Source organism: Larimichthys crocea, chromosome III (genome assembly GCF_000972845.2).
Source record: "Larimichthys crocea isolate SSNF chromosome III, L_crocea_2.0, whole genome shotgun sequence".
NCBI classification, from domain to species: Eukaryota; Metazoa; Chordata; class Actinopteri; family Sciaenidae; genus Larimichthys; species Larimichthys crocea.
In genome coordinates, this window is record NC_040013.1 from 50,523,979 (window position 1) to 50,545,117 (window position 21,139).

General features: G+C 41.2%; 1 protein-coding gene across 1 annotated transcript in view; it reads right to left on the reverse strand.

Annotated features, from left to right (window-relative positions):
* Positions 1-21,139, reverse strand: part of adgrd2 (adhesion G protein-coupled receptor D2) — a 30,573-nt gene that overhangs the window by 2,659 nt on the left and 6,775 nt on the right. The window contains exons 8-24 of the mRNA XM_019264432.2: positions 20,985-21,096; positions 19,353-19,487; positions 18,896-19,004; positions 18,535-18,640; positions 18,378-18,433; positions 18,058-18,184; positions 17,760-17,863; positions 17,343-17,445; positions 15,701-15,854; positions 13,716-13,849; positions 12,674-12,789; positions 9,510-9,630; positions 3,343-3,384; positions 3,148-3,201; positions 2,796-2,943; positions 1,679-1,737; positions 1,562-1,592 (exon numbers count right to left, since the gene is read on the reverse strand). Of these exons, the coding sequence (XP_019119977.1) occupies positions 1,562-1,592; positions 1,679-1,737; positions 2,796-2,943; positions 3,148-3,201; positions 3,343-3,384; positions 9,510-9,630; positions 12,674-12,789; positions 13,716-13,849; positions 15,701-15,854; positions 17,343-17,445; positions 17,760-17,863; positions 18,058-18,184; positions 18,378-18,433; positions 18,535-18,640; positions 18,896-19,004; positions 19,353-19,487; positions 20,985-21,096 (1,711 nt within the window). The remainder of the gene's footprint in view (positions 1-1,561; positions 1,593-1,678; positions 1,738-2,795; positions 2,944-3,147; positions 3,202-3,342; positions 3,385-9,509; positions 9,631-12,673; positions 12,790-13,715; positions 13,850-15,700; positions 15,855-17,342; positions 17,446-17,759; positions 17,864-18,057; positions 18,185-18,377; positions 18,434-18,534; positions 18,641-18,895; positions 19,005-19,352; positions 19,488-20,984; positions 21,097-21,139) is intronic.

Consider the following 21,139-nt stretch of genomic DNA (forward strand, 5'->3'; position numbering starts at 1 on the left):
TCAGGCGTTCTTCACAGGCAGCTAAACATTTAATTACTCTATTACAAACTTCCTTCTCCTCATAGCCAGGCAATTTAGAGCCATTGACAGTGCCTTAACCCTCTGGAAATATAGGGACCATCTGTTGCGTGAGCCTGCACATTTAAATCAACAAAAGACAGCACAGGCAGCTTTCACACAGTCCTAATGCTGTGCACTGTGCAGGTAAAGGGAGACAATCTGGGAAAAATAAAACCCTGTTTGCTCTTTCTCCTCGGGTCACTTCTTTGTATTGTATGTGAATTTTCCTTACATCTCCTGTGTTGTCGGTCGGCTGTTCTCTGACCCACACACACACCCCTCACACACATTTTATCCACAAGGGTTTTTTTGGGGAAGCTCATGTTGCTTAGATCGAAGTATTTGCTCTCTCCAGATACTACTGAGAGCTTTTAAAAAGAACTTTCATGACAGAAAAATTGCAACTATTCTGTGTTTCACCTGTTTTATGTGTAAGTGAAAATAAAAACAAATAAACACAAATGCTCAGCTTTCAAACCACTGTTCCACTCAAGAACACCATTACAGAACACTTCTGCTAATAGTTACAGCATTAACATAAACTGACAGAAATATGAGTCAGTTCATTCACTCAACTCCAGTGAGGAATTTCAATGAGAATGAATGAAAATACATTTTTCCTTTCGTTCCCGAGGTTACTTCAAAATACTGGCTATGCACTGTGCCATTTAAAAGCAGACAAAGAAAAAGCAGGTGGAGCTCAGTGCATTCCTAACATGGGAAACAATGAGAGGACACAGGTGGATGCTGGGATTTGAAACCTGCAGGCCAGTGACTTTCCCGAAATGTATAAGGTGATGGCATTGACCAAATTCATTTCACATCAGCAGCGAGAATCCGTCTTCACCACAGATGCCTACTACAGTATGTAGCAGCCGCCATATGAGACAGGCCTGCACAGCACAGGATTCACATGTTAGGGCCTTCAAAGGAACCAGCCTTCTTCAGACATGCCCTGAAGAAGATTTAGACACCGTTTGGCTCATTTCTATGGGGAGTTACTGCAGAAAGACACATTTCACCTTTCACTTATTTAGATCCTGTAATATACAATTAGCAGATGGATTTAGTCGTTTAGTAACTCTTTAAGACATATGGAAAAGCACTAATAATTTGCTTTGTCTGTTTTGCTTCACACCATGAACCACACCAGGCTTTGCTTGGAAATTTGTTTTGTATTTTGGCCAACCAGAGTACACACAGTTCTTCTTCTCACAGATTTTTCCAAACTCTTGAATTTGGTCTGATTTCTGTTGAGTCACCTGTATTTAGGGGCTTTATGGGCTGTGAACAGTTACATTTAAGCAGCTGTCTGACATTTTCACTCCTAACTGGTTTCATACATTGAAAGCGCCACGAGAACTACACGGACAATACAGATTTACAATTAAACATCCTGTATTGTTAATGGATGTCCTGTGCTTTGTTTCTCAGCTGGTCTACAGTGAAGGATGTGTGTAAAGAAGATCTAATGTAGTATCAAGTGATGTTAGAGCTGTACCTGATTGCTTGAACCCAGTCAGCTGGACCACCTGTTTTAATTGCAAAAACATACACAATACTCAGTCATTAATTACATGTAACATATATGCATTGATGAGACACACGTTTTACTTACTTGGTTTCCTGATGCAGGTTTTAAAGAGAAACTCACAAAGCTCTCCTTTCTGAAGCTCTCTGAAAGACAGTTACACACCACTTTGTGTTTAATGCTTGCATTTCTTGTAACATATACAGTAATACAGTCATTTTGAAAGAGAAAATTCTCTGATTTCAGTCTCTCAAATGTTCCTTTAGTCTTCTATGGCAGTAAACTGAATATCTTTGTGGACAAAACAAGACATTTCAGGATGTCAGCTTGGGCTTTGGGGGAAACAGTGATCAACATTTTTCACCATTTTTGTGCAGCCAACAGTCAACTAACTGAGAAAATGATCAACAACTTAATCAATAGTGAATATAATCATTAGTTTAGATACAAGCAATATGAAGCACGTAGAGAGGAAGCTTTATGAAAGAGAAGCAAAAATGCAATCAATATGGATGACAAGAGAACATTAGGAGAATATCTTTTGGTTCTTTCTGTATTCAGATATACTTTATTTGCCCTTCTACTTCTAAACCTTAATGCCATTTAATCATGGCCTTGTGTCAGCATGACAGAGTGTTGCAGATGAGCTAAAATGAAGTTAAATGGTGTCATCAGTCTATAATTATCTGTACTCATCATTCACTTATTTCAGTGAGCGCAGTAAAATGAATCAGTAGATACCATCATCAGCCCTCGATAACCTGTAATACAGGGGGTAGATTCTATAGTTTAATCCTGACCTGTCCTCTAACCCCCCACAAAGTTCTGCTGCTTTATAAATAGTCAAAATCTGATTTTGTGCTACACACTGAGGACTACAATTACCAGAAGTCAGTGTATCTACTGTCACAGCTATTCTGACCTGACACAAAGTGAACAGAGAGGTTATAAAGGAGGAGTAAATCTGTTTACAGTCAGAGTGGTGATCTGCAGAGGGCCTATAAAGACGTCATATTAAACACAGCCATATATACACCCATAGGTCTGGCTCTGGCAGTCACACACCTGCCCTGACATTCCCACACTAAAAGAAATATCAGACTAATGTGTGCAGCCCATGTACAGTGTTGCCAGACTGGGTGCCTCTAAACAGTAATTCCTTACTACATAGTGATACAATTTTCAGTGGTTCTTTGCAGTATACCATTCTTAATGACCAGTGATGTGGAGGTGGAGCTGGTGGGTCCAGAGGTCTCACTGGTCTCAGGGCTGGAGGGGGTTGGAGGACTGCGGCCCCAGGAGGTAATCGGGGCCCTCTGGGAGGGTAGGAAGCTGGTTGGCTGGGAACAGTTCTGAAAATACACCAGAACCCTTTAAGAAAGGCTGCAGAGTGATACTATTATCATAAAACATAATATGTGCAGTAGTATTGCTACTACACTACTGATGCACTAACAAACTGTCCACACAAAAGCAAAGTAAAATTAATATTTGTAGAGATTTTCTGTACCGTAACGATGGACCAGATCATTGCTGTGTGCTTTTTACTCACTAACCGTGAAAGATAAGGCCTTCCTCTTCTCTTTGATCCTCTTTATGGCATTCCTCACCTAAATGAGAAGCAGCATTTTTACACCCACGGGTTTGTCCAAATGGATGGCAGCCTCACATACCGTACAAAGATACATTCTGAGTCTCTGCCGCAGTGCTGACAGTCAATCACACTGACAATGGACTGAATGCCTCCTTACCTCACTGTTGTAAACAGCATACACGAAGAAGATGTACAGGCCCTGTGGTGAGGAGACAGGCACATTATGAAACACATGTGAAAGGTGGAAAACGGAGAATAATAAACTCTATTCAAATAGCTTTTATTGACAATGTCTTCATCAAATCTGTTTAGTACTCCACTCTGTCACCTCTGTCAAATGCTTTTCTCTTTACTAACAAAAAAGAAACATGTATTGCAAAATACCTCCTTGTGCTCTCAGTCTGTGGGTGGTTTTCTACTCCCTTTTGGCACAAGCTTCAGTTGGATTCAGCAGGGTGTGGCTGAACTGAATCCAAATTAGATCTCTTGTGTCTTATAACTTTTACAAGAAAAATGAACCAGAAATGTCATTTGGAAAATGTGTTTTTTTTCTTAATGATTGTAAAAAAAAAAAAAAAAAATGAGATGGCATCAGCAAGCAGAACTGTTTGAAGATGATCCCAATGAAAAGTCGGGCATCGTGGGGGGGGGGGGGTGGGGGGGGGGGGGGGTAACCTTTAGAAGCTGTACACAACAGTGCACAGAGTTTCTCAGGGATGGCATTCATAGTGCTAAACTCTGTTGTAAGCATGAAAAGTGACAGAAATGCGAGTTGAGTTGTCAGCTTGTTGTTTTTGGAAAGTTTGGGGAAATGTTTGGACTAAGAGTGTTTGTTGGACTGTCTGGCAGGTACTTCCTGCTGGAGTAACTCTACAGTAACTCAACTATTGTGCATTCAGCTGCTTTTTTGAGGTGTGAATCAAATTCTGTTGTTTAAAGTATTGTAAGAGTTAGTTTAACTTTGTATATAACTTCTTAAATCACAAATCAGGAAGAGGTTGTTAGTTAGCACCTTCCACAACAACCTATATGGAGCAGTTTATAAGTTAGCGTCCTGATCTGTAGCGTAGTTTGTCAGTGCCTTTCAGAACCCACGTGATCTTTACAAAAATGTTTAATTGAGCGTTTTCTGATCTGCAACCTCAACGATAAAGGCTTAGATCAGTTTAGGCCAGGGGTCTTCAACCAGGGGTCCGCAGGTTACCGCAGAGGCAATGCAGGCGGTCCGCCAATTTTTGTCATAATAACTGACAATTTTCACCAAAATAATGGTGAATCTGCGGGTGCAGATGACTGAGAAACTACAAACAGCGGAGGCATTTGCACTCCAATTGGATGAAATAGTAGACATGTCTAAAGATGGACAGCGCTTGGCATTTAATAACCAATAATAATTATACAACTTTTTAATAAACACATTGGCTAATAACCCAGTATATAAGGTCAAAAAGGTGAAACAAAAGCTGAATAAAGTAAATATAAAAGTTATTTTAGGCCAGGCTTAATATGTGAAACATTTTAAAATATTAATCACATGTGGGGGTCCCTGTTCTGTTTGTCTCTCGTCCAAGAATAAATCTACAGAGAAAAGATTGTAGTCATTGTTAAAAGACGCAAGCTGTGTCCGGGTGAGACACTCTGTACAAATGCATCCATCCCAACCTCCTCCTTAACAAGTTTTGAGTCACTATAACGCCACGTTAACTCCACCTCTGCCTCGAAGAGTTATAATGAAATATCTACTGATGCTTAGCTGGGGCACATCATCAGTGATGGACCTGAGATCATTGAGTGTTTCGGGCCTTTCGAACATCAGACACCCTCTCTCAGGCGGCCCAGCTGACGTTCATGACGCCTCAGTGTGTTCCCCTAGCAACATTTAACCACGGATCCGCTCTCTTTATCCAGAGCCACCTAGAGGCTTTCTCTGCTGCCTCTGTGTTGTTCCGGATGGCCCTTCTCCTTTTCTCTCCTGTGATGCCCAATGCAGTGTAGGCCCTGCACAGAGGCAAACAAAAAACTTCCAGCCTCGTCTGTGGCAGTTGCTGACTAGGCCGTCATATTTCCCCCTCTTCCGCTCAAAGGCCTCCTCCATTCGCTCTTCCCACGGCACAGTGAGCTCCAGCATTACGACACTCTTTGTTGCCTCTGACAGTAGCGACTGACTCTCCTTTCCAGATCTGAGATGGTAGTAATCGGAAACTCATAGAGAAGCAATGGCCACAGTATCCTTGGCAGAATCCTGTGTTGGTAAATCCACGCTTTGAATTTTCCCGGGAGGCCTGTCTTGTCCACATCCTTCAGCCATCCCTCCAGCTCCTCACAGGTATTCTTGTTGGAGGCTGAATCCCTAAGGCTGCTGTCGAAGAACTTTCCCAAGCTCTTTATCGGCTTCTCAGAGATGGTGGGGATTGGTGTTCCTGAGATAGAGAAGCGGAACTTGTCTGCTACTCTGCCCTTCTTCAAGACCAAGGATCTTGACTTCGTTGGCTTAAATGACATCCTGGCCCATCCCATTAGCCTCTCCAGCCCCGTCAAGATCCATCTGCCTCCAGGCACTGACTCTGTGGTCACTGTCAGGTCATCCATGAAGGCACGGATAGGCTGTTGGTGGATCCCAGATTTGGACTTGGGACCTCTGCACTCTGGTTCTGCTGATTTCACCAACATGTTCATCGCTAGAGCGAACAGGACCACTGAGATGGTGCAGCCTGTGATGATTCCCACCTCCAATCTGTGCCACTTAGATGTTGATGATCCTGCTGAGACCCTCAGGCTGAAATCACCGTAGTAATCCAGGATGAGCTCTCTTACTGCAGCTGGAACATGGTGCCTCTCCAGTGTTTCGAGGACTAACTTGTGGGCCATTGAGCCGTAGGCATTGGCCAGATCTAACCACAGCACCACCAGATCGCCCTTGTTCTCCCTTGCCTCTCTGAGGAGCTGAGTGACCACGCCAGTGTGCACTAAGCATCCTGGTATGCCAGAGCTGCCACCCTTCTGCACGGAGGTGTCAATGTATCCATTCTTGAGGAAGAAATCAGTCAGTCGCTTAGCTACAATGCTGAAGAAAATCTTTCCTTTGACACTGAGCAGCAAGATTATTCTGAACTGGCTGATCGTCTTGGAGTCCTCCTCTTTAGGAATCCACACTCCCTCTGCAAACCACCACTGCTGTGCTGTTTTTCCTCTTCTCCAGATGAGCCTCAAGATCTTCCAAAGCCGGTGCAGCAACTTGGGACAGTGCTTATAGACTTTGTAGGACGTTCCGCTCGGTCCTGGTGCTGACCTGGTCCTTGCTTTCTGCACCACCTCCTGAATTTCTTTCAGTAGTGGCTCCCTCAGATAGAAGGCCTCAGCAGGCTCTGGTGGTCTTATTACAGCCTTACACTGTCCTAGTTCTTGGTCTTTGGTGGGGTCGCTGAAGGTGTCGTAGAGGTGTTGGTTGACTTCCTCCTTCGAACAGGCCAGGTGTCCACTTCGTTTCTGTCCATGGAGCTCCTTCATGAAGCCGAAAGGGTTATTGATGAAGGCAACCCGCTTCCTAGCCCTCTCCCTCTGCCGTCTCCTGTGTTGTTCTGCTCTGTGCAGGATTAGGAGCCTCTTCCTGAGCATGAGATGGAGCTCTACCAGAGGTGCTGTTTCTTCAAAGCTTTCAGTTCTGTCCTGATGTTATGGATTTAAACTGCCCTCTGGTACTTGAAGTAAGGCTGCTTGGCCGCCCTTTCCTCCTCAACACCAAACCTCTCAGCGGTCATACTCATTATGATGTCGTCATAGTCTGAAGCCTCCTCTCAACATCTCCTTTGGCTGTTGCTTCCAGCACCTTGTCCACATCCTCGTCAAACTTCTGCCACTCTGCTCTTTTAGAAGTTTTTCCTCGCCACCGTTGCCAAGTGTTTGCTCATGGTGGAAATGTTGGTCTCTGTAAATAATATTATAAAGAGTACAGTCTGTAAATAATATTATAAAGAGTACAGTCTAGACCTGTTCTGTATGGAACGTGTCATGAAATAACTTTTGTTATGATATGGCGCTATATATTGAATATAATAGTTTACAGTCCACTGATCTGAAGAATCACACACTAAATATAAAGGTCTACATAGATTTCAGTGTATACAATGAAAATCTAAGGGGGGAGTTTCTAATTGGATAGAGAGGGAGATAAGCTAACTGGTTCTTGTGGCTGTTGTCAACAGTCCTCAGTTTACACTTCAGAGGACAGAGATCACAAGAATTCAAGGCCTACTGAGTCTTATATTTTGGAGCAGCTATGCATGAGCAACTGTGTTGACTTTAATACATGTGATTAAGGCAGCGATGTGAGTGAGTTAGAACCCAAGTCAACACAGTGTTCTGATTACGTTTCTAATCAGAGCAAGCATAACCACTGTTAGATAAGCGTCTATTATTGAAGGACATATTAATCTAACCGTGACTCCATCAGAGCTTTTATTGTTTTGCTATTTATAAATCCTCTCCAGGCTACAGACAAACTTCCTCTGCTTCATGTGCCACCTCAGTGGCTGTAGGGCTATGTCTTTCTGCGGGTAAACAACTTTTTTTAAGTCTCCACTTTACCAAAGCTAGACAGAGACTTACGTTTATGCGGCAAGAAATGTAATAATTGAAATGTAATTAAGCCCAGTACAATCTACTTTGTGGTATCAAAAGAGAATTATGAATGAAACAGTCCTTTAATGGACAACTCATGAAAAGATTTAATTCATCAACTTTAAATGTATTCAACAATAACCTACAATAATAAGTTAAAAAACCTAATTATATCAGATGCTGGACGTTAGGGAATACAGTGAACTGAAATCTCTGCTGGATCTTTACTCTACCGCTACCTCTCCCTCTTATACTTTTATAGTCTGTCCAAGCAACGCAGTAAGGTTTTTTTTACCTATACAAGGAAGAACTCCTACTGTAGCGTTATCTACCCTCAGCTGGATACTGGCAGTAAATCTAAATTAACTAGCAGCTCTCTTCAGGCCAAGCTCATTTTGATTAATTAAAGGCTGGGGAATAGCACGGAAGGGTAAGAGGGGTCAGAAAAGACAAGGAGAGAGAGAGGGAGAGATGTACAGAGTGGATGGAAGGTCTGAGAAAAACAAGGACAGTGTATGGGAAAGGTTGAAGTGAGGGAAGAATGTTTGAGAGAGGAAGTAACTGCTGTGTTATCAGGGGAGGAGAGATGAAGGTAGATGTGGTATGACCTGTCCTTCAGTCTTTCAAAGGCCTGACTGTCTTCTCCCACACACACACACACACACATGCACATACGCACACACACACATCTCATTTTGCGTGAATACACAGTTACATTTATAAAAATTACAGCTGCAGATGGGCAGACAACACACACAATACACACAATAATAATTATTTATATTCTATGTCTCGGTCTGCTGACAAGGTTACTGGCTACAATCTTCCAACTCTTCCAGGACCTGAACTCTTCCAGGACCTGAACCCTTCCAGGACCTGAACCCTTCCAGGACGTTCCTGGCAATGAAATGTGAACATTCATGCTCCCCAGAAGACAAAGCAATTGGTCAAATGATTTCCTCTTGTACTACCCTTAAAGTTAGTGTGTGAGGTAATATGTAATACATGAGACTGACTGGACTAAAAACAAGAACAATTGACCTTTAACCACCACAACTTGTGAGGCTTTGTAAAATGCCAATAACTGTTAGCATTGTGGCTTTAAAGAATAAAGTTCCTTGTGATGCAACAAAAGGACATAGATGTAACTACAGCCCAGCTCCCCATGGTCAACCCCACTGCTGTCCTGAAGAACATGCAGAGAGACATATGCTACCTCCATGACACACTTTCAGCCAAACTACCTCTGTCCTCAGCTCACATGTAATGAGTTAACAAAAGCTTTGAAAAGAACATTCCTCACTTTTTTTTTTCATTTGAAATTATAATGTGCATTTTCATTTCATTGTGTACACTCAATGAGATCACCTATATGAATACTTTTGAAGTTAAGCAAAACGCTACCTTAGCTTGAAGACTTAGTATGGCGACATTAGCATTCATCTGGACTTATGTTTGTGTCCAGCTGGCAAAGTTATGTCCAATATTTACTCTGGGCTCAGTACTGCTCTGTTTTTGTCTCCACCTACAAATATCTGGCTCTTTATCTGATAAATGATCATTCAATACATGCATGCATGCATTCATACATTCATACATGTTATTATAAGGCCACAGCTCTAAGTAGGCACTAATATAATACCATTATCCAGAGATTTGAATTAAATGTAAACATAAAGTTTGCAAATATTATATATCATTGTTTACCTGGAAGGCATTGAGAGCGATGAAGATATAGGCAACCACCACAGACAGATGGACCAGGACTCCACACAACCAGGTCAGACCCAGTACTGGCAGCAGGATAAGAACTGGTCGAGTCACAGCCCTGCAAACATTCACAAAATGCACATACGTGAATCATGAATACACAAATCATGAAACCCACATTCTCTGCGCATCATCTTTTTGTCAAACATTTCAGAAAACATGGGTACAGACTGAAGGTTCCCACAGCATTTTCTTCTAAAATATTTCCTCCTTGAATCCTCATCACACATCTCCACACAGCTATAGATTTTTACAGCCTACCGCCGTCATACTCCTGTTTCTTTGCAATCATCCTTTCAATGATCCTGGTGTTTATACGGCCAATAACTATTTCATGGGGCAAGGCGGAAAAGGTTGCCTTTGTTCAAACCACTATTGTTGTCACACTGCTGCACCTGGGTAGAAAGATTGAGTTTTCAGACTACACTGTGTCTGCAAGGACAAAGCCGGCACCCACTTCCCTCTCTTCCCTTTTATTTTTGAAAGTCATTTTCCCTCTAATCTCCTGAACACTCCAGAGTTGGCACAGGCATCTACCTTCAGTCTGTTCATGAGGGAATGAAGAGACCCAGCGAGAGTGGGGATAGAGTCGTTGCATTTCCATCAGGCTAAGACAAACGTCTGAAAAGTAAACCTGGATGGAAGAGAGCTGCTGCATGTTGGACTGATGAACTTAAACATGAAAAAATAACTTATTAGCCGTGATACATATTAGTAATAGCTTCTAAGTCAAGTATACTGACTTGTATACAGTATATCTATATATCTGAAAAAGCACATTTGTACTCAAAATACTGAAAGTAAGTGTCACTAGAACTTAGTGAGCATACAGTAGATGTAATCCATTATGTTTAATTCTTACTCTTCTATTCTAAGTACATGAAAGAAATGTAGACGTACTGACAGGAAGTGATTCGATGCATTAAAGGGACACTTCCGCCACAATACAAAAAATTAATTATCTCTAATAATGTCTAGCCATGCATAGTTTTGGTTTTATTTGTCTGGTTTTGGTGAATAATGTTTTATACGTGGTGCTCTGAACTGAACAATGCCATTTTTAAAGAGTACTAGTACTAGTTCCCATTGCCCTGGATACTTCACTGACTGTCAGCAGTTCTTATTTGGACTATTAGCTCCAAAGAAAAGCAGGGTCTCTGGTTGCCATGTGTAATATATTTAATGACCCTTTGACCTTTTAATGCACAACGTGGGACAAAAGTATTTTATTTTTTTTCTTTCATGCTTTTTGTATAAAACTCCATTTTGACATTACCCTTTGAATACACAACGCTGGTCAAAAAGAGGTTACCCTGACCATGACATCTATCATTAATGCTAAAGAGAAACATGGCCAGCTGTAAAATATTCTATTCCAGCCAGCTAATGTTAATGAGGTCAACAAAATGAAACAAACAAATAGAACAGTATTTAATTATCAAGGAAGGAATCTCTGTCTGTTCATCCGACTTTACACTTGGTGGGTATATTACTAAGGGTTTGAGAAGGTGAAGTGTCAAATTTGTTGCAATTTGGCCAGACGCTAGCATTATAACAATGAACCTTGTGTTTTTGTCTGAGAAACAAAATTCTAGACTGAATTTCCACTACAGAAGAAGTTTTATATTTTTAATATTCCATGAAGTTTTCCTTACAGAACTTCAAAATCTGTGGACTTGAATGTCATATCTCCTGAATGCTTGTGACAACTAGATATATTTCACATATAAAATATTTTACCGTTTGGTCCAAATCAATGATAAAATGCTTATTTAACAAAATTATTATTATAGTATGCCCTTTTTTTGTTTTAAATCAACCTTGCACACAAAAAAACAAAATAAAATAAAATATTGGTAGTAATCAAAAACAAGATATTTAATGAATACTTGGAATAGTAAATGATGAAATAAAAAGACGAAAGCAAACAAACCCTCAGCCATGCATGAAATAAGATCAGGAATGTGTTCTATAAGGGATCTGCATAGCATGTGCATCAGGGTAAATTGTGTTTTATCATAAAGGCATCACCTGCACATATATAGTTTGTCAGAAACACTCCTCACCTGTGATTATGTTACTAGAAATGCCTGTATACATACCTATAGTGTAGCAGAATTACTAGAAATGTTTGTACTATCATCCAGTAACCAATAGCAACATAAACAGACCTGTCACTATGAATAGGGAAATTGTGTTTGCTGCTCAGCTCTGACTGACAATCATACACATGTATGGTTGTAATAGGAAATATATTTCTATTTCAAAGATATTTCCTCATGTTTGTGGAACATTTAAAAAATACAGTGTAGATTAAAAAAAAAAAACTACATGGACCAGCTGTACTGAGCCTCCACTACAGACTGATGACTGTAGTGGAGATGCACGGGTTGGAGGCTGAGTGCAACTGACAGGGTAGGGAAGTCAGAGAATCAGATGACCACATTGCACAGCATACATTGTAAATACAAGTCAGATGAATGCATTAATGGTATGATTCAGGTCATGGGATTCAGTGACAATAAGGTAAACATTGACAGACATCATTTAACATGATTAGAAGTCATAAAAGTAGCAGCATTTCTCCGAGACATGGTAAAAAACAGGACTAAGAATGGGTTCCATGGTCAGTGAAGAAGTGAACATACAGTAGATGGAAGCTGAGATTACAGCACTTAAAAAATAATTCATCAAAATTAACGGAATTATGGCAGAATGTAGTTTTAAGATCAGATCCCAAGATGCACCCCAAGCCCCCCCCAACACCACCACACCACCACCACCACACCACCACCACCACCAACACCCACCCAACACACACAGACAGGAACACAGACATTCAGCTGTGTTGGGACCTGGTGTTAAGCTGATAAGCCCTTGCAACTCCCACAGCAGACTCCCGAGCCCAAACTCCCAAGCTCTCACACTGGCTCTGTTGACTATGGCTGGCAAGACCAAAAAGCAAACATGTGTGAGTGAGAGAGTGAAAGAGGCGTGGGCGCACAAGAGAAAAAGACGCATGAAAGAAAACACATAGAAAGCAGGTGGAGAGGGAGAGATGGAGAAAGAGTGATAGAGAGAGGTAGAGAAACGTATCTCACCAGGTGAGGTCAAAGGCCTGCATCTTTGATGCTGAGCTTGGACTGAGCATCTTAGCACGACGACGAGCACTGGAGACAGTCACCATGACAACCCGACACAGCACAACTGCATTGACCTGCAGGCAAAGGACAACAGCATGAATATGGCCTCTGGCAAACAAGAGGGAAAGTTTACCCTCCTTCTCCTCAGGCTGCAGGAAATCACATGACAGTAAACTGTACTCAGTTCATGTACATTATTTCGTTTTTCATTGCTCCTGGCCTCCGAGAGGGAAAAAATAGTTCCAAAGAGAAAATATAGAAGGGAAATGCAGAAGCTGGTGCAGCTTTCAGGAGCAATTTGGGGTTCAGTATCTTGCCCAAGGGCACTTCGACTCACAGACTGGAGGAGCCGGGACTGAACCGCTGCTTATCTGATTAGTGAACGACCCGGTCTACTTCCTGAGCCACTTCCATTGTCTACATCTATTGTTGGCTATCGTCTTCTTCACTGCCTTTTGTTGGAGGGTTTGGGCAGGAATAGATCACATTTAGTGATTTAGCTGATGCTTTTATCCAAAGCGACTTATAAAAAAGAGAAACCATCAAGGAAGAGTGCTACTAAGACATGTTAGTGCAGCAGTAAGCACTGTCCAGTTGTTGGTAGTGCTAGGAGAGGAGGTACTCTCTGAAGAGCTAGAGGTCTTTGGGAAGTTTTTAAAGGTAGAGAGGGACGCCCCTGATCTGGTAGGAACTGGTAGTGCGTTCCACTAATGCGGAATAACAGACAGAAGAGTCTGGATTGTCCTGAGCATACAGGTGGCAGAGAGCCGTAACATATGCTTGTATAAGGGCATTCAAGTAGGTGGGAGCAGAACGAGGGACTACTTTGTAGTCAGCATTAGGGATTTGAATTGAATTCGGGCTGCTACAGGTAGCCAGTAGAGCTTGACGAGCAGCAGAGTAACATATGAACTTTAGGGCTGATTGAAAACCAGGCGCGCTGCTGTGTTCTGGAAAACACACACACACACACACACACACACACAGTGTGGTTACATACCGCCAAGACAAATATAACAGGACCCACAAAGGCCCAGATCGTGTCAGTCTTCACATTGAGCCAGCAGTGATCATCTGCCTTGTACTCGTCCACTGATACCGCCAGTGTTACCCCAACTATGAGAACAGGAAGTCCTGAAAAACAGATGATAAAGAAAATGAAGTATGGCAGCTATGACAACAAAAAAAGCAGCATGTTTAAAAGACAGATTTATGGAACAGTGATTGCTGCGGCGTCCATTGAATACTATTTAGTCTGTCCTGTTCTCTTCATCTGTTTAGTCTGAAGGGGAACATTCAGCACATCTGCATGGAGAGCTGAAAGGAACACCTGAATATCGAGTGTTTGTGGTGCTTATTCACACACTGTTCTCAGCCATTATGCGACATAACACACACTCACAGATGGATTTGGGAACATGAACAGTAGCAGCTGCAGGATGTTTTTTTTTTTTTTTTCTGGGTTAAGGTTACAGTAAAACATAACATCACATAACATGCTTCATGTAACACTGACATAAATTAACATTAATAAATCGTCCTCAGACAAAGAGACCCTGGGATGGCATTAAAGAACAGACAAAGAGTTATCAACATGCTGCAATCTCCCTGTTGATTAAAATATAAATTAGTCCTGAGAATGATGTGTCCAAAATGGAAAATCATCTTCTGGCAGGAAGATAAGTATGCTTAGTATATTTTATGGCATCAGCCAGTTAGATTTTAATATTTTTGGTGTGCAAATGCAAATTGTGACCTGTTGACATTATATTTTAAATAAATATACAAAGATATTGCAATGGTATTGTGCCATTGTCAACATGTTTCTCTCTTTTCTCTGTAGTGTAATTTGTGGCTTCTAACAGAAGCTAAGATCACTTTCAATTCCTCAAGTTAATAATGTATCTTCTCTTTATATATTTTGGTTTCACACTGAGCCATCGACACCGTCCTGGCTTACTGGCTTTGGACTGAACATATCAAAAAAACAAAAAAAACTATCACTATGACGCTCTGAAACTGATAAAATAATGTAAAAGGTTACATGTTGTGAATGAAATAATCTCAGAATTTTGCATGACTTGTCTTTTTTTCTAATTCTTTCCCAAAAGATTCTAATAGAGCTAACTACCATTGAGCCACTGTGGCCACATGAAGCTGCCTCCATGTGCCCTCCCCACCCGTGTGTCCCCACATGAACTCTACCTATCAGCTGTCTGAGGACAGCAACATGTCCCATTCCTGCAGCAGCTGGACCAGGCTGAACTAAATTCCACTCTCAGTACACGTTACAAGTGAAATCATCAGGAGTGACTTAACACACGTTGACTGTAAATGTGAACGCTCGTTGAGATTATTGATATGTCCTTCAAGCAGATTGTGCATTAGCACTTTAGAGGCATAATGAGCGATGACACTTTTTTTGGTTCTGCATTTTACTAAAAAGTCTCCTGATGCACTTGCTTTTTAAAAATGTTTTTATCTAAATTATGCACAAGAGAGGCAAGCAGGTGAGTGTGTTAGTGTCAGTGTCACCTCTTCAAATCATAGTGTGGCTGCTCTGATTGACAGGTAAGCCTGTCTCAGCTCCACCTACGCTTCACCTCTTTGCCCATTTTTGGATTAGCTGGGAGCCGACAGAGGCAGGACAGCCAAGAAAGCAATGACCAGAAGCTGTGGGTGATGTCACAGTGTCCATGTCCATGTTTTATACTGTTTGTCGACCTTCTCCCAGGAGACCACGGTTCATGTCCCATGTGAAACCAAAAGTCAATTCATGTAATTTGCATAAGTTACATCATGTACAAATTAAAATACTTTAAAAAAAATCCAAACCATGATCTCCTTGTAGTTTTTGTTCCCTAACTTAACCAAACTGTGTATGATTTATAATGTTAAGAAAAAGGACAATGAATGTTCCATTCAAAACCAGGTCATACATCAAACACCAACTGGACAAGCCATTGAGAGGGAATGAGACTTTACCCCAGCCGATGATGTAGTAGAGCTTCATCCTGCGATCCTCACTGATGTTGACTGACACAACTTTGCTCCAGAGCAGCAGGCCCTCGACCAGCATCCAAGAGAAGGAAGCCATGAAGAAAAGGTGGAGTAGTGCAGTTACCACATAGCATGCTGCCTGCAGGATTAAAAATATATATATAAAAAAAAGAAAGAGGTGGTTTGTGGACTGTATGCACAAATCACAGTCATGAGTTTCTTGGCAATCTCCATATTTGGACTGAATGGAAAAACTCTGGAGATGTGGGTTTGTTTGTTGGAATTAACAGTAATTATTTTAAGTTGAGTAAGGTTGTGCAAGTTAAGGGTCACAATGTTTTCTTAGAACATCTACAGTAAAGATCAGGGATACCTCACAATCAGTATTTAAGATACCTCAATCAAGTGTTGATTAACAGGAAACTTTAAATGACTCGTCCTGACCCGAGTGTGGGACAAGCAGAAATATAAATGAGTCACCAAATTTTCATTGTATGCTGAAATTCGAGTTTTCGATTATCACAGTCTGTGCTGTGGCTGATTGGGACTTTGATCCAAAGGAAGATGTCCTGGCAACTATTTCACACATTAACATGGTTATGACACGATTATCTTCAAAAATAATGGAAAATTTTCCCAGTCAGCTTCTTACTGTGAGCGGCAGCAAACTTGATTCACATAACAGATTTATACATACTGTATTTGTTATCATTTTTCTATGTTATGTATTTATGGACATATGGCTCAAAATGTGATGACAGTTACAGGCTTGTCAGTTGAACCTGAGCAAACCACATACACACTGAAGCAGATTGGCTAATTGGGTTTGGCTTTCAATAAATAAAAACCTAACCCCAACCCTAACTACTTATGGATTATTAGATGAACTTTGACTTATGTAGTCAGAGAAAAACTTTGCCTGCAATTCTCTGTGCGTTCAACACTACAAACAGCTTTTTCCAGATCATTTGATCTATTGTTGATGATTTCATTGTTAATAATTGATTAGAGCACACAAAATTTTTAATCTGTGACCAACGACTGTGAGATTTGTGTAATAATCCTCCAACATGGGTGTATTACAGAATGGAGCAGGTTCAAGTGCTCAAGGCAGAGCCTCTACATGAAGTCATTTTTTATGTCCCATGGTCTAATGACAGAGTCATTTATGTCAATAATGAAATAACAATTAATAATAAAAGTTCTACTGAAAAACTGAACAAATAACCAAAACATGATCTGATAACTGTATATGTGCAAAATGGAGCAGTGGTGCATCTAAAAGAATGCAAAGATAAGAAAAAGAGACAGCGGTAGAGATATAATATGATAAGATATATTATATATAAGTTGCATCAAGTTCCTTGCATTTTTTTTAAAAACATTCAAAGGAACTATGAGAATAAAAATATTGCAGGGGGCCCACAAGTCCACAGCGGGTGGTGGTGAGGAGGAACAGCCAGTGCTTTACCACTGCAACAAGTGCTGGCAGGGAGGGCTAATGTAAAAACACCTCATTGTCTCTCTAATTGTGGACTGTGATTTGAATTGAAGCAGAGGTAGAAAAAAATGGCATTGAGGCTTTACACTTCAAATGTACAAATATGTAGAATCTGTGAAGCCTCACCTCATTGGCAGATGCCCAGTCACTGCAAATCAACAGCAGCTCTGCGATGCCCAGAGCAACAATCAGGTTCTTGTGGACAGTGGTACGGTCTGATTTAGGGACACTACACAGGTACACACACACACACACACACAGACACACACACACACACACACACACACACACACACACACACACACACACACACACACATATCCGTGCATGTAAACACACACAGCATGAAGTATTTGAGTGAAGATCTCACAGTAGTTCTCAGGTTTTTTCATAAATGTTTCACTATGGTGCTGTTGACATATCTGCAGAGCACAATGTTCTGTTTTTTTCTTCCATTTATTGATGTGAATCTGGCAGGGTTTTATGAAATGCTTTTCACCCTGTTCGCTTTACAGAGTGCCCTCTGTGACGTTTGTGACTCACCCCACAGCGATGAAGAGGATGAAGGTGAAGAGGAGGCCACACAGAGACACTCCACAGCCGATAAACGTCAGCACCTGCAGAGCTTTTTCGTTCTCTGGACTCCTCTGACACACACAGACACACACATACACACACACACACACACACACACACACACACACACACACACACACACACACACACACACACACACACACGAGAGCATGAGCTGTAAATAGTAGCCCATGCTGTAGATGAAAGCCTACAGCCTACAAAGCCTACAAGATACAGAGTGATAGTTGGGCAGAGGAATGTTTACCTGGGCTTCGTAAACCTGGAGCAGCAATGCAAAATTGGTGGTGTGGTTGCAGTAGCACGTGGTGTATCCATATTGTTTGGACACTACCTCACAGCCTTTGGTATTCCACCACCCACCAGCCTCCGGACTAGTTAGACACAACAGCACATACTTACATAACTGCATACATAAAAGGAATGCCAAGAATCAAAATATCCTCTAACGCTTTCAAAAATGATACAAAATTTATCACATTTTTTAATGAAACATGTTTTAGATAACGGTAGTACAGAGGCATCTGAGACCTCCAAACTGCCAATGCTTTGTTTATTGGTACTTACGTGAGATCAAAATCCCAGAAGGCACACACTGGATCATACACAGTACCAGCAGGATTCTGTAAGAAACATAGAATATATAATAGATGTGATGATTCATTTTAAAAAAAGAAATGGCAATAGAATTTCAAAGGATGCATTTCAGACAGATGTAGCTAACCTGTACTCGGTGCTGGAGCTGGAAACGAACTGCTGTGCTAACTGGCTGGTCGTCTCCCAGCACTGTGGTGGATATGACAGAAGAGCCCAGGACGGTGCCCAAATACCTGGTTATGTACACAAAGTCACACATTATAACTATGAAGAGCAAGCTATGGCCTTAAATGGAAGAATAAGCAAAATATGTTGGAAAACAAGAAAGAAAAAGAAAACAAGTTAAGTTAATTAGGAAGTCATTTGAAATGCACATTTCAAGTTTTTAACATTATTGTTAATATTTTCCAGATGGACAGGTTTCATATTCAAATTTATTTCTATTGAAAAGCATGCTATACTGTGCTTGTACTGTGTTGTCATGTTACCTCTGGCTGCCGTCAGTGACGGTAGGAACCATAGTGATGTTCTCTTCAGGATTGAAAAGAGGCCGCAGAGAGCCGTACCACGTGTTGACCAACGTGAGCTTATTGAAGCCTGCACACATAACACAACAGCAAGAGGAGGCTTATGCTTGCATCAGACATCCAAATAACACAGTACTAAGAGAAATATAGTTCATTTAGGACGGCTTATTGTTCAAGATGAATAGTTGTTGCAAAACACAACAATGCACCTCCAATTGCACTTCACTGCAAGACCTTGGAAGTGTAAGTAGGGAATACATGCTACACATTCACAAGTATGTCGTTGGTGCATTGCAAGACTTCGGTTAATAAAATGTCTTCTCTCTTTGCAAACACTCAGCGTTGTGACAGATAAGTCTGAATAAGTGATTGCTGTAAATGCAAGTGGTGGACGACAATTCTTGTGACATTCCTCTACCGTTGTTATGGAGATCTTGTATCTTCTGATGTGGGACTGAAATACAGTCTAGGTTGGTGCGTTTTTCTGTCTCAGGCCCACAGAAGGTTGATCCTTTGGATCCTTCCTGCAGCCTGTGCTGCTGTACCTCCAGTTCTGAAAAAGACAGGACAACAAAGAGCAGATTTGCAGTTACTGTTCATTGCTCTGCACAAAGAATCTTGGAAAAGCACTTTCTGAACCACCTCCTTAGATAAATAATATTTTATTATTAAGTCAATTTTAATGTTGTAAGAATGCTGACAATTTGTATTATATATTGCATTTCAATCAAGATTAATTAACCTCTGCTGGAACTGTGTTTCCATGGCAACTTTAGCATATTTCTGCTGGATTGCGAGAAGCCAGTGCTTTATTTTATCTCAGGAATCTACTTGAGATCTTTTCTTGCTGCATCCTTAAGTGCAAGCAGAGATAAAGAAAATTGGACGCCTTAAAAGAAACGTTGATGTGTCAGAAGTTCCAGGAACAAATCTTCACGGTTTTTCTCAAATTCTGGACACCGCATTAAAATAGCTAGTAACAGCTTGAACCCAAAATTTGGTCTAATGAGGCAACAAGCACAAACAATTAGACCATTAGAAAGGCTGTGAACACAACAACTCAACAGATTTGTCAGATTAGTATTCACTTTATGTCACGGTCAAACTGAGAGAGCACCTGAAATGTCTAGACCGTACTGAGGATGTTACAGGGTTACAGTGGTACTGTTGTTCTGTGTTTGTTCACAACCTGTCTGGTCATCGGACTGCCTATGTTTCTTGACCCATTGGATATTATTTCATTCAGCACCTGTTGAGTTCAGTGTTGGTTAGAGCTACAAAAGTGTAGCTTTAAAGTCCAGATGCCAAAGCAATATACCATCCCAGCAAACCTAGGGTGCCTTATTAGAATACTATTGAAGGTTCCTCTTAATGGCTATAAAGGGCTTTCAATAAAACAATTTACCATTTTGTGGACATACTTGAATTTGTCTGGTAGGTGATCACATTATCAATGAAATGTTTGATTTAATTTGGTGTCTGTTAGCAGACATGTGCCGCGACTGAATTTAAGTACTTCCATACTGACACTTACTATTTTGAGTACATTCACACTGTTAATTATGGCTAAATGTATTGTAGTGTACTGTCAGTATCTGGATAGTGCCCTTGTGCAACAGTCATAAAGCTGAGTGTGAAACACTTCTCGCACTCAGTTGTTACCATTTTGGCTGCATAGCAGAAGGGGAGGGAGCACCGGTATTATAAAAATGGCGGCTGAGGAAGCAGGTGGAGCTGAAGCGTGAAGCGGTGGTGGTGAATACCTCAGCATACAAATGTGAATTGTACATATATATTTTGACAGTCAAGTGTTGGTGCTAATGCTTCGCTCACCTTGCAATTCAGAAAAGAAGGAGACGAAAAGGTGATGAAATGTTGCAATTGTCATTTCTAGTAAATCCGAGATGCAGCACTAGAGTCAGCACATTCTCTTAATTGTAGCAGTTTCATTATGGACCCAGATCTAACTGTGTCATCCCTCTTTCAAATTCCTTTGCTCTAATTGTTTCAAACAGTTGAGTACGTCAGTGTGTGTGTGTGTGAGACTCACTGATGTTCGGACTGTGAATTGTCAGGCGATCAGTCTCTGCCATCAAGCGAGGGCTCAGGCCGGTCACCATCCGGGCAATACTCTTGACCACATCCATGGGGCCGTTCACCACCTAAAACACACAGGCAAGTAGCAGGGACACTCATCCAGTCTGC